The sequence below is a fragment of the Mandrillus leucophaeus genome, unplaced genomic scaffold (genome assembly GCF_000951045.1).
Source record: "Mandrillus leucophaeus isolate KB7577 unplaced genomic scaffold, Mleu.le_1.0 Scaffold133, whole genome shotgun sequence".
In the NCBI taxonomy this organism is placed as follows: Eukaryota; Metazoa; Chordata; class Mammalia; order Primates; family Cercopithecidae; genus Mandrillus; species Mandrillus leucophaeus.
This window is the reverse complement of record NW_012101288.1, coordinates 1,565,893-1,579,035: the sequence shown is the minus strand read 5'-3', so window position 1 is coordinate 1,579,035 and position 13,143 is coordinate 1,565,893. Positions and strand designations below refer to the sequence as shown.

Here is a 13,143-nt window from a genome sequence, read left to right as displayed (position 1 = left end):
GGCTCATTGCAACCTCTACCTCCAAGGTGCAAGCACTTGTCCTGCCTCAGCCTCCTGCGTAGCTGGGATTACAGGTGTGTGCCACTATGCCTGGCTACTTTTTGTATTTTTTAGTAGAGACAAGGTTTCACCATGTTGGCCAGGCTGGTCTTGAACTTCTGCCCTCAGGTGATCCACCCACCTCAGCCTCCCAAAGTGCTGGGATTACAGGTGTGAGCCATCACGCTTGGCCCTGGTTTGTTTTTTAATAAAAGTTTTATGTTGGGGGTTTCAGTTTTGATGAAGATGAGATAAATAGGTATATATCAGGAATTAGAAAATGTTACTTGGCAGTTGAAGCATATTTTAAATTTTTTAATACAAAGGAGGAGAACACTTCTACTGCCCCAAACACAATTTGTTGTTTATTTGTACTGTGTACACATATGTATGTTTTTGTACATTCTATACACATGCAAATACATACATATAGATACATGGTCTATTTAGAGGAGATATGTCTATATTGTTTCTAAGAGGGTTATTTTATAAGTTATCTTCGATGAGATTCTATTTATTATTTCAGCAGTGGGATTTCTGCTTTATGTTCTGCTTTCTATATTGTTTTACTTAAGACTGATAAAGAGTTCTGTTGATTAAAAAAATTTGAAAATTTGTGACTTACGGTACTTAAAATTAAGAACTTTTAAAAAGAAGTCAGACTATCAAATATAAAAAATTTAAAAAGGAGTCAGACTGTCAGAATACAAGCTGTAGGAGAAGCCAGAGGGGTTTTGATTTCGGCTGCTCATAACAGAGCCACGGCATTGCTGAGTGCCTCTGACTCCCGTGCAGGCTGAGGTTTCCGGCATTCCTGACCATCTGACCAGTTGCGTCCGGCCTGATGTCCGTGTTTCTCCAAGTTTCAGTCAGAACTGTTTGGCCTACAAAAATGATAAGCAGATGTCCTATGGATTCCTCTTTCCTCCTTGTAAGTTACAGAGTATCAAGATCTGATGCCTTTAAAGGGATGTCACATTGTGCAATCTTGGTATTTAGAATTTCTGTGGCTTGGGTTTTCTTCAAGAGAGGGTGCTCAAAAGATTATATAAATGAACTTTTATGGGATCCTTCCAAAATCAGCCGAAAAGTGACTCGCTTTCAAAAAATCTAATTCTCCAGGGCAATTCTAATGTGCAAGGGAATCTTCTGTGTCCCCGCCTTACATTATTAAGTGAGAATCTGAAAAGGAAACAGTGAATCATTAAGACACCAGTCCTTTATGTAATACTGTAGAGGGGGATCTCTTAAGATTACCTGAGGCCAGGCGTGAGCCAACACTGAAATCTCAAAGTAATCCCAGCACTTTGGGAGGCCGAGGTGGGAGGATTGCTTGAGTCCAGGAGTCCGAGATGAGCCTGGACAACATAGCAAGACCTTGTCTCTGCAAAAAATTGAAAAATTAGCTGAGCTGGTAGCACACACCAGTAGTCTCTGATACTGTGGAGGTTGAGGTGGCAGGATCCCTTAAATCTGGGAGATTGAGGCTACAGTGAGCTGTGATCAGGCCACTGCACTTCACCGTGGGTGACAGAGCAAGATTCCATATTAAAAAAAAAAAAAAATCTGAAGCCCTTAAACCATCTCTCATTACCTTGATGATTTTTTTTTAAGTCTAAATGGCACTGATGAAATCAAGGAGTTATTTTACATAATGTTGGTAGACTCAAGAAGTAGATAGTAAGAAAAAAACATTGCAAATGGCTTTTGGGAGAGAGCTATTGAGTGAAGAAGAGACTGAGTGGGAGGGGAGTAAGGAGATGTTGTATAAGGCAGTTAGGAGTAGGAATGAAAGAGTAGATTCATTTCTTCATGTTGTTTGGACCATTTAAGAAAATGCTTGCTCCCTTCCCCCCCTTTTTTTTTAACTGATGTAGATTTTGGTAAGCAATGTATACTATTTGTTTTCCTAATGTTTAGATATGAGCTCTTCACCTGAAGCTAAATATGATGCATTCCTTGTAACCAATATGGTTCCAATGTATCCTGCTTTCAAACGTAAGTCCAATATTCACCTAATACACTGCTATTTATGAAAATAAATATTTCTAAATTTACCCCTTACCTTTTCTACCTCTGTTAATTTTAATAAGAATACTTTTCATGTGTTTAACCTTTATAATTTTTGAGGACCTTTCATGTAAACTTTCTACTGTTGATCCAAAATTTGAATCTGTGAGGAAGGTTGGCTGGTAGTTTATCCCTGGTTTATAATTAAGAAATTGATATCACAGAAAGTGACCACAGGTCATGCATGGTAGAAAGTGAACTAACTCAAGTTTGTGTTTTTCTTCTCATCTGGTTGTTATTTTTATGTCAATGCTTATTATTTTAATGGTTAAAAAGGATCTTCACTATATTCTGAAGGCCACTTGATATTTAACAGCATCTATATTTATTTGTGAGCATTACAGTAAAAGCCAGTAGCACCTCTTCCTCTTGGGGTGATGACACATTCTGAATGTTGGCCCTGAAACCCAGCAAGAGCCAAAAGGGTCTTCTGAATCATCAGAGTGTTTATTTCAGATGATTTTAGTCCTGTACCAATTATTTTATTTCAACATTTGTAATTTCTTTGTACCTGACATAAATATTTCCTGATGCTAGTGAAGTCAAGAATTGTATAGGCACAATGAGCTCGGGCCCAAAAAGCCAAGTTCCTGGAGTGTGACCACAGGCTGTGTGATCATAGACATGTCATTAAACCTCTCATTTGTAAAATTAAGAGATATAATTGCATGACCTCTAAGGTTTATATGGATTTCTGACTTAATTATCCAATGGCGAAAGCACTGCATTTTTTGTTTCTGTTAAATATTCATCTATATCTCCATCCATCATTCATCTATCCATCCATCCATCCATCCATTCATCCATCCATCCATCCATCTACCCATCCTTTTATCTATCCATGTGTTCAAAGATAGAGTAAGCATTATGAAGTAGCTTTTACCACCTTTCGGTACATTTGCAGTGAATGGAACTTACATCGTTATGGGAAAGGTAGGAAAAGGAAGCACCTCTATGTGCTTCCACTTGATGGAGGAGATTCAGGCTGTGTTACAGATCTCTCCGGGCCGAAAGGGAGTCTCAAAATAGGAATGGGTGATTGCGGAGTGTCAGCTACAGTGGCAGGCCTCCGCAGCTTAACATTGGTGAAAAGGGCCACACGGTTTAGAGAAGAAAATGTTTATTTGATGTCCTAGTGAGTAAATGAAGGTTTATTCAAAGATAGAATTTATTGCTTATGAGTGAAAAATTAAAGTATGCTTTTAAAAGGTTTCTTGGTTTATTCTCAGACCCAACTGAGAAGCATTTCAGAAACTCACATAGTTACATTTATCACAATATTACACAGAATGCAGCTTCATTTAATTTCCGCAAATCAGGGTTCCCTGGATTTCTTTATTCTTTATTGATGTGTTTTCTTGACCAAATGGAAATGGTAATCAAGGCAACACACGGTACCACCCTGAGGCTGGTGTGGAAAAGGCCTTTCACAGAGAGCTTGCTGTTCTTCACGAGGGGGTTGGTTTTTTCACATGCCACATTTCTGCGGGCCTGGCCTTTTGACTGTTCTCATTGTTGTTTCTTTCCTTCTCTCCCTCTCCGTCTTTTCTTAATGCTTAAGTTAACATTTGAAATAACCTTTCTTACTGTCTGGCTTCTTTCTCGACTACAAATAATTATCTAAGGTATTTTGGCTCTTGTGGGCTGCTCTGCCTTTCAGAGTTTCAGAAGGCATGAAGAGCAATTGAATCACTGTAAGAAGGATGGCCAGGTGCTTTTTAATAAGGGGAGGGAAGAGGGGTTAACAGCCAGAAGCTCCTGACACCCATGTTGAAGACAGCATGGCAAATTTGATCTAATATTTCAGAACCAACCCATTGCTTGCCTGTCCTGTCTTCTTCTGTTATTCTCTTGTTTTTCTCCGTTTCCATTCTGCCTCTCTTGTTGGCCATTATGGAAATTAGAGGCAGAGGGGACAAGGCAGTTCTCTGCAGGGGATGACAGTGAAAGTGAGAAATGAATTATAGAGGAGAAAGCAGACATGCACAGATCAGGTAATGTTTTTCAGACAAAAGAAAGAGCAAGTGCAAAAGCTTAGCCTGAAATAAGTTTGGCAAAGTTAGGGGACAGGAAGAAAGCCTTGTGCGTGATAGGGAAAGGGGTAGGAAGTAGAGTCACAGAGGTAGGCAAAGACCATGGCGGGGAGTTGGGATTTCATTCTAATTACAATGAAAAATAATCTGGAGTGTTGGATATGGGTGGGGTGTGTGTGTGTTTGTGTGTGCATGTGCAAGAGAAAGAGATGATCTGACTTATGATATGAAAGGATCCGTCCGTCTACTATATGGGGGAGTGGGCTACAAGGTACAAGGGAAGTAAGTGTTTCACAGGGAGCCCAGGGAGTAGTCTTTTGTGGTGTGATCGTTCACTTCAGAGAGGATGTAAGTTAGACCAGGATAGAGCAGAGAAAAGATGAGCGGTGGTCAGATTTGGGATAATTGGGATGTACTTTGGTGACAGCACTGACAGGAATTGTTCACATGTGTCCATAGCAAGGAGAGAAAGCAAGGATGACTCTTAGGCTTTTGGCCCAAACACCTGGGTGAGTGCCAGAGCCATTATTATAATGGAGAAGGCGAGGGTTGGGGCAGGGTTAGGAAGGAACTTTAAGAATTCTGTTTGGATAATATTTTGCTTGACATGAATATTAGGTATTCCAGTGCATTAGGAGGTAGGTGGTTGGATAACATGTCTGGAGCTCCAGGAAAGGTCAGGGGTAAAGCTTAAACCTGGAAACTAGCATATTGATGAGATATGAAGGATGAGAAGAAAGAGTAAGGCCTTATTTTCACTACTCTGAAATATCTTGCTTCCTCTTTTGCACATTCTGTTCCCTCTGCCTGGCATGTTCTGCTTGGGAAACACCACCTACTTATTCATGCTTCAGATCTCAGCTCGGGAGCCTCTTCATCTGGGAATCCTTTCCTGACTTTCGGACTAGGTTAAACTCCCCTACCATTGTTTCATAGCTCTACATTATTCCCTTTGCTGGTTTGTAAATGACACACACACTGGTAATGACATAAAATGGATTCGTCTCATGAATCACGACAGCTGTCTTGTCTCTTGGCTCGTGACATTTGGCTCGTAGCCTGCATCCTAGAGAGAATTTGGCCAGAGTAAGGAGTTTTCTTCATGAAGAATTGATTTTTGGATTTTTTGTCTTTGCACAGGGGTCTGGAATTATTTCCAAAGGGTATTGGTGAAGAAATATGCTTCCGAAAGAAATGGAGTTAACGTGATAAGTGGGCCAATCTTCGACTATGACTATGATGGCTTACATGACACAGAGGACAAAATAAAACAGTAAGCCTTTCATTTCTACTCTGTGTGAGTCTTAAGTCCCAAGATCTCACTCAAGAAGTTTTTCAAATATTCATGTACTAGAAAAGAGATGACACCCCTTCAATTTTTTGAATTTTTCAATTCTTTTTTTTTTTTTGAGATGGTGTCTTGCTCTGTTGCCCAGGCTGGATTGCAGTGGTGTGATCTCGGCTCACTGCAACCTCTGCCTCCTGGGTTCAAGTGATTCTCCTGCCTCAGCCTCCTGAGTAACTGGGATTACAGGCATGCGCCACCACATCCAGCTAATTTTTGCATTTTTAGCAGAGACAGGGTTTCACCATGTTGGCCAGGCTGGTCTTGAACTCCTGACCTCAAGTGATCTACCCGCCTCAGCCTCCCAAAGTTCTGGGATTACAGGCATGAACCACTGCGGCCAGTCTGAATTTTCCAATTCTTTTGATTAAATGGGCATTGGTGGTTGGAATGGAATTTTGGGTTTTGTGGTAAATAAATGTACTTTTTTGTTCTATGAAAAAAATGTATCAAAGAATTTAATTTTATTTAGTCATTTCTTCCACAGCTCTTCAATGGGAAGATGACCATTCCCACTTGTCTTCATTATTTGGGTGGGACTTAAGAATCCCTTAGATTTTCTGAGTCAGTACCTCTCAGTAGGAAAGTGTGTATGGACTTGGATTGAATCTGGTTGTCTCTGTCTCTTTGGTGCTGTTGGGCATATAAAAGCCATTCTCTGTGCTCATAAGGGACCCCAAAGTCTAGTGGAGAAGGCAAGATTTAGAGTGATTGGGATGTATTTTCGTTGTATAAAATTAAATAACAACACTCTGAATTTGTCAACAAATTTGTTGACAATTTGTTGACAGATTCAGAATGTTGTTATTTAACTTTATGCAAGCATGAAACAATCAGAGAGCAGCTCAGAATGTAAGAGAGGGTTTACCTGTGATTTAGAGATAATTACAGAATAAATTGCTATTTTATAAATACAGATAAATAAGTTAGACATTATCTTACTTCTTTTCCAGTCATTCTGAAGAGAAATTTTGTGTAAATTGCACATTTATTTTATTGCTGATCATTATTAGCCAAAATTAGTAGTTCAATCATAATTTTAATACTTGAAAACTGAATAAAATTAAGATAATAGAAAACCAGGCAAGGAATTATGAATTTCTGTACTGATCTGTACTGGAAAATATTTTTTATACCTCTAGGTCCATCATTAGCACTCAGTCCTTAGTACTTCCTTTGGTAAATGAGTTCCTTGTATCAAGTTCTGCATTTCATTGTAGCTTGAAAGGGTCATTATTCTCCTAGCTCTAATGTCTCTTGCCTGTGGTCCATTTTATACAACTCTAGGAAAGTTATCTTCCTGAAACATGGATCTAATAATTAATGACACTCCCTAGCACAAAGCATTACTACCACATCCCGGCACTCAGAACCCACCATAATTTGGCTTTTATTGACTCTTCCAGCCTTTCATTTCTACCGCATTGGTCTATTCACCATTACCTGTCTCCAATTCTTAGATCAAGCCATTTTCTTTGCCTAGAATATCTTTCTTACTCTGCCAGGTTGAGGAGTGAGGGGATTTCAGGCAAAGAAAACATTATCTTCAAAGACATAGAAGTGGGCTAGTGCTTAGAAGTGAAAAATGATTCAATTGAATGGGGATTCATTTTAGTGATTCAGGCAATATTCATTGGTCACCATTTAAAAAAGGAAGCTTCAACATCAGCTCATCAACTGTGACTTCGTTTTACCTTCCTGTTTCAGGTACGTGGAAGGCAGTTCCATTCCTGTTCCAACTCACTACTACAGCATCATCACCAGCTGTCTGGATTTCACTCAGCCTGCTGACAAGTGTGACGGCCCTCTCTCCGTGTCCTCCTTCATCCTGCCTCACCGGCCTGACAACGAGGAGAGCTGCAATGTGAGTTTACAGAGAGAGTCCTTTAGGATTTGCTTCCATAGTTCACCTTCGTTTCTTACTTTATATTTCCATCATTGAACTAGAACATACTTATTATAAAGCATTCACCCTAAACAGAAAAAGAAAGGAACCAAACAGAATTTTGCTTAACACATAGGAACTTTGCCTTCTAATGGCTTTTTATTTTTCAATGTATGTGTGCATTTAACATAATTCTATCAATGTGTACGATTTTGAGAAATAGAAATAAGTGTCCAAATGTTTTTCATTTTACAAAAGAAAGTGGAGAATGACAACATTTTTTAAAAAAGTCGAAACTAGCAAAATTTTGATAATTGTTGAAACTTGGTAAGAGGTCATGAAACTTTATTATATTACTTCACTTTTCTGGATGTTTGAAAATTTGCATATTGAATTTTTTTTTTTTTTTTTTTTTTTTTTTAAGCTCTGTCACCCGGGCTGGAGTACAATAGTTCAATCTTGGCTCACTGCAACCTTCACCTCCTGGGTTCAAGTGATTCTCCTGCCTCAGCCTCCTAAGTAGCTGGGATTATAGGCAGGCACAACCATGCCCAGCTAATTTTTGTATTTTTAGTAGAGACGGGGTTTCACCATGTTGGCCAGGCTGGTCTCAAACTCACGACCTCAGGTGATCCACCCACCTTGGCTCCCCAAAGTGCTGGGATTACAGGCATGAGCCACTGTGCCCGGCCCATAATGAAAACTTTTTAATACACACACACACACACACACACACACACACACACACACACAGCAAGAGCAAGCAAGAAAGAAATCTATACCTTACCAATCAGGTTTGCTACTAGTTATGATGGAGGTGTAATAGTCATGCTTTTCTCAGATAGCACAGATGACTCCTGATTCACTCATCCTATGGGGAGACAGCTGGGATGCAGGACGGCATCATGAAAACACTAGGGAGGAAGACAGGAGCCATGCTATGTGCTTCTGGCTCAGCACTAACTTGGCACTCAGGGACAAATAGAAAAATCTTCAGGTCCTTTTAATCTGATGGAAAGTCTGTGCTCAAAGGTTGATTTTAGAAGTAATAGTCTGTGCTTTTATTTCACTTGATAGAAGGAGTAGAGATGTAATCTACAGAAGATAATCTTTAGTCAACAAGTACTACTCAAATTCCTAAGTTGTATAAGGTACTCTAGGAGAAACAAGAGTGTTAGACATAGTCACTATTCCTAGGCAGCCCACAGAGTGGGTCAACAAATAAAACACATATGGAAATTGCAACACTGAAAGGTAAGGAGCCATAAGCTTCAATAGAGATGATCAGCTTTGTGGGCAAGATAGTTTTTGATCTGTGACTTCAATTATGGGTGAAGATTGAGGCTATGAATGTAGAAGAAAATTAGAAAGTTTAAATATATCCCAGGAAGTGAATTAAGTTTTGCCTGAATATTAGAAATGAGGGCAAATAGTGGGAGAAAAGATTTTAAAAGTTGATTGGATTCAAATTTTAAAAAAGTAGTAGTAGTAATAGTAACAACAGCAGTCATGATAGTAGGAGCAGTAGTAGTAGTTGTTATCATTTATTGATTACATGTTGTGATCCAATTCTGTGCAGGTCCTCTCTATATATTCTTTCTAGTCATATAATCATATAATCACAGTATGAGGCAAGTATGTATATATATGATCTCTCCCCTGCCTTTTTGTTAAATGTTGAGAAATTTATAGCTACTAAGGGGAAAGTATGTTTGGTTACTTGGTTAGTCAGCAGAAGAGCAGAGCTTTAGATTTAAGACCTCTGACTCCAAGAGCCCATCCTCTTTTCCAATTTATCAGACTTCCAAGGTAGAACCTTGGGACTTTAGGAATTTTTTCTTACTATTCAGGCATTAGGTACCCAAGGAAAATGTTTAGTTGGAAGAGCAACATTTTAGGCTCTGCTTTAGGAAGATAAATTTGAAATGGAGGAGGCCAAACATGGTGCTCAAAGGGCTTTGGCAAAATTCACAGGAGTGAGGCAAGAGAGAACTTGAACTGGGGTTGTGGTCTTGGAGATCTAAAAGGAAGGATGGAAGACAACAATATTATACTTGAAGGATCCATAGGGTTTTATAAATGATGGAATGGGTGGTAGAGACATGTAGAAACTGCAAGTGAGAGACAAGCTGTTATCAACTTACTGGCTTGACCCTCTCAATTTTGGTTGTTTACAACCACAAGAGCCCCAGGTGGATGTAGTGCCTCTGTATAACATGGCCTACATTCTCTGAGCTTCAATTTTATTAGAAACTTGTGGGGAGGTGAAATTCTTGCAAAACATTAGACAGTTGTATTATGGGGTAAAAATAAAAATTGCCATACAGTTCTGAGATGAAAAGACTACAAAGGTATTTCACATGTATAGTAGGCCATTTAAGGTGTACCTAGATTCTTGGGGAATACATATTCAAGTTCGGTCATTAGAGGAATTTGGTGATGGGGAGTTTTAAAAAATACTACTCTAAACTCAGTGCAAATGATGTTCTATAATTGATGTAAATTTTATGCCTGAAAAATGAAATCCACTGAAGTCCTCACAGGTTTTCCTCTCCCTACTGGTTCCTGACTCTGCACAGAGTTTGGAGGCATTTCTTGTAGAGTTCACAGCCAGCATGCTTCTCGCTGAAGCGTCACCTGTTCATGTAGAAACTGTCCTTGCTGTGAATTTTACCTTAAGACTGCTGGGACTTGAATTCAAAAACCTGGAGAGAAAGTCAGGGAGAAAAGACAGGCGAAGAATAAATGTCCATAATGAGGAAGACAGTAAGCAAGTTCATGGATTGTGCTTTTGTTTGCATTAATATTCTAAGCGATTTATTTTTAAAGTCTTTCCTGTCCTCCCTACTTTGGCATTCATGTACTTTTATTTGAATTGTCTTATTTTTGCATCTTGCAGCACAGTCTTCATCAGCGAATGCTTCTGTGGATGGCCAGCTAATATCAAGGCAGAAGATACTTTCTTCACATGCCACATAGCTAGTATTTCCTAATGATGAATTATAGAACAGATTTCAGGGTGTGAGAACCAGAAGAGACTGCCTCTCCAGTGAAATTGGCAAATCACTTCCCAAGGAAAGAAATAGCAAAAGACAGATGTTTTTGCAGAATTCTTATAATCCCAGCTAGCCATCATTTAAATTAGGAAAAACCTTTTCACCCCTGTCCACACATTCAAATGACTGCATTTACAAAGAAAAATTGGACTGACTGACCATTGAAAAATCAAACAAATGAGCTGAATATGAAAATTCTCTCAAAATACAGGCTCATGCTTGCCCTGCTTACTCTGAGGGGGTCCTGACCCATCTGGAGACCTCCTACTTCGTTAATTATAGGGTCACACTGAGGACTGGTCAGTACCATTGTGGGTAGAGTTATATTTAGGTCTTTCCTTTCCTGTGAATCGCAGAGATCTTGGTTAGGTTGGGTTAGGAGGGTGGGACATGAAGGTTAAAATTCTTACCTCCCCAGCCTGCAAAGCAATTTCTTCCCCTTTCTTCATTTCGCCTGAGATGGCCAGGCATCAGCTTCCTGAACCAACACCCTCCCGGAACATATTTAGCACTGGCACAAGCTGCTGCAGTTCCCTGTCCAGGTCTGTGTGGGTTGGAGCTTTCCGAGAAAGCCCATTGCAGGTTCTTGGGCTTTGGTGGATCGTTCATTGAGACCACTAGTGGTAAAGAGTTGGATGAGGGCATGTCTGAATATTCCCAGACCTGGGACGTGCAGCCACCCTTCAACTTGTAGAAGGGCTCTTGGAAGCCATTGCAATTCCAGAGGCATTTGTGAATGGAATTACTTGCAAAGGCCCTCCTGCTCAATGTCTGCTAGTGAAAGTAGACACTGCTCCATATTCACAGGGCTCTCAGATCTCACTCTTTCCCTTAACTTCCCACAATAATGAAAGAAGCTGTTTTTGAGATGCAAAGAACTGCTTCCCCTGAATTACCTTTTAGTTTCAAGTTAGACATGAAATAAGTTGTTTGATGTAGGACGTCTGAATGTCTTTCATCTGACACTTGTGTCCGTGGGGCAGTTTTTGGCAAGCAGCTAGGACAGAGATTCACTTCCTTTCTTCCACGTTTCCTTGCTTTACCTTTCTCCCCCTCTTCTTCCTTCTTCTCCTCTCTACCTCCCAGGGAGCTGCAGAAGTATTATTATCCTTGTGAATCAAGGAAGAAACTGAGGTCTCAAGAAGTCAAGTAGCTTGACCAAGGTCTCATAGCCAAAAAATAGTACAGCCTCATTTCCAAGTCTGGCCTCTTGGGCCCCAAAGTGCCAGATGTATCAGCTGAGCGGCTTCGAGTTGACCTCATTTTTCAAATAGCAATTTATGCATTCTAGTAGATGATGTAGTTGATACAGCAGTTTCTTTTGAAAAACTAGGAATACACACACATAATTTTGTGCATTAGGCTTAAGTTCTTCACTTTCCTTGGGAAGCAGAAGCGTATTCCAAATTACTTGTACTCTGTGCTCAATATTGCAATTTGACAGCTTGGAAAAGAAACAAATTACGGAATTCTCTAGGGCCTTTGGTTTTCCTAATTTTGATTTATGTTCTGAGAACCTATTGAGTCAAATGCCCTCTGACACCACATGTCTCGTTTATTTGGTACAGTTAATTGCTGTTGAAAATGTTTGCAGCCAAGGGCAGGTATTTGTGGCACGTTACCAATAGGAATGCGGTAGAGTGGCAGGGAGGCCAGAAAGGATCAACATGCATTGGCTCTGTGTGCAAGAGTGCACAGAGGTCATTTGTGGACTTGGAGTAAACTGACCATTTGGGGAAACTCCTCTGGAAAATTCTGATTCTGATTTCGTTCTGTTTCCATTGCAGAGCTCAGAGGATGAGTCGAAATGGGTAGAAGAACTCATGAAGATGCACACAGCTCGGGTGCGTGACATTGAACATCTCACCAGCCTGGACTTCTTCCGAAAGACCAGCCGCAGCTACCCAGAAATCCTGACACTCAAGACATACCTGCATACGTATGAGAGTGAGATTTAACTTTCTGAGCATCTGCAGTACAGTCTTATCAACTGGTTGTATATTTTTATATTGTTTTTGTATTTATTAATTTGAAACCAGGACATTAAAAATGTTAGTATTTTAATCCTGTACCAAATCTGACATATTATGCCTGAATGACTCCACTGTTTCTCTCTAATGCTTGATTTAGGTAGCCTTGTGTTCTGAGTAGAGCTTGTAATAAATACTGCAGCTTGAGTTTTTAGTGGAAGCTTCTAAAGGGTGCTGCAGATTTGATATTTGCATTGAGGAAATAGTAATTTTCCAATGCACAGTTGCCACATTTAGTCCTGTACTGTATGGAAACACTGATTTTGTAAAGTTGCCTTCATTTGCTGTTAACTGTTAACTATGACAGATATATTTAAGCCTTATAAACCAATCTTAAACATAATAAATCACACATTCAGTTTTTTCTGGTTTTATTTGGCTTTTATTTCACTTATAAATTAGAGGGTTTGCATCATTCTCAGCAAACTATCGCAAGAACAGAAAACCAAACATCGCATGTTCTCACTCATAGGTGGAAATTGAACAATGAGATCACTTGGACACAGGAAGGGGAACATCACACACTGGGGCCTATTATGGGGAGCAGGGAGGCGGGAGGGATAGCATTAGGAGATAGACCTAATGTAAGTGACGAGTTAATGGGTGCAGCACACCAACATGGCACATGTATACATATGTAACAAACCTGCACATTGTTAGAACTTAAAGTATAATAATAATAATA

At 39.7% G+C, this 13,143-nt stretch overlaps 1 protein-coding gene across 4 annotated transcripts in view; it reads left to right on the top strand.

The window, feature by feature from the left end:
- The window catches only part of ENPP2 (ectonucleotide pyrophosphatase/phosphodiesterase 2), a 142,672-nt gene extending 129,850 nt beyond the window's left edge, over positions 1 to 12,822 (top strand). For all 4 annotated transcript variants that reach the window (XM_011972996.1, XM_011972998.1, XM_011972997.1 and 1 more), the window contains 5 exons: positions 835 to 970; positions 1,960 to 2,037; positions 5,283 to 5,415; positions 7,195 to 7,351; positions 12,216 to 12,822. In XM_011972996.1, coding sequence (XP_011828386.1) covers positions 835 to 970; positions 1,960 to 2,037; positions 5,283 to 5,415; positions 7,195 to 7,351; positions 12,216 to 12,386 — 675 coding nt within the window. In that variant the 3' untranslated portion in view covers positions 12,387 to 12,822. The remainder of the gene's footprint in view (positions 1 to 834; positions 971 to 1,959; positions 2,038 to 5,282; positions 5,416 to 7,194; positions 7,352 to 12,215) is intronic.
- Positions 12,823 to 13,143: the final 321 nt, after the last annotated feature.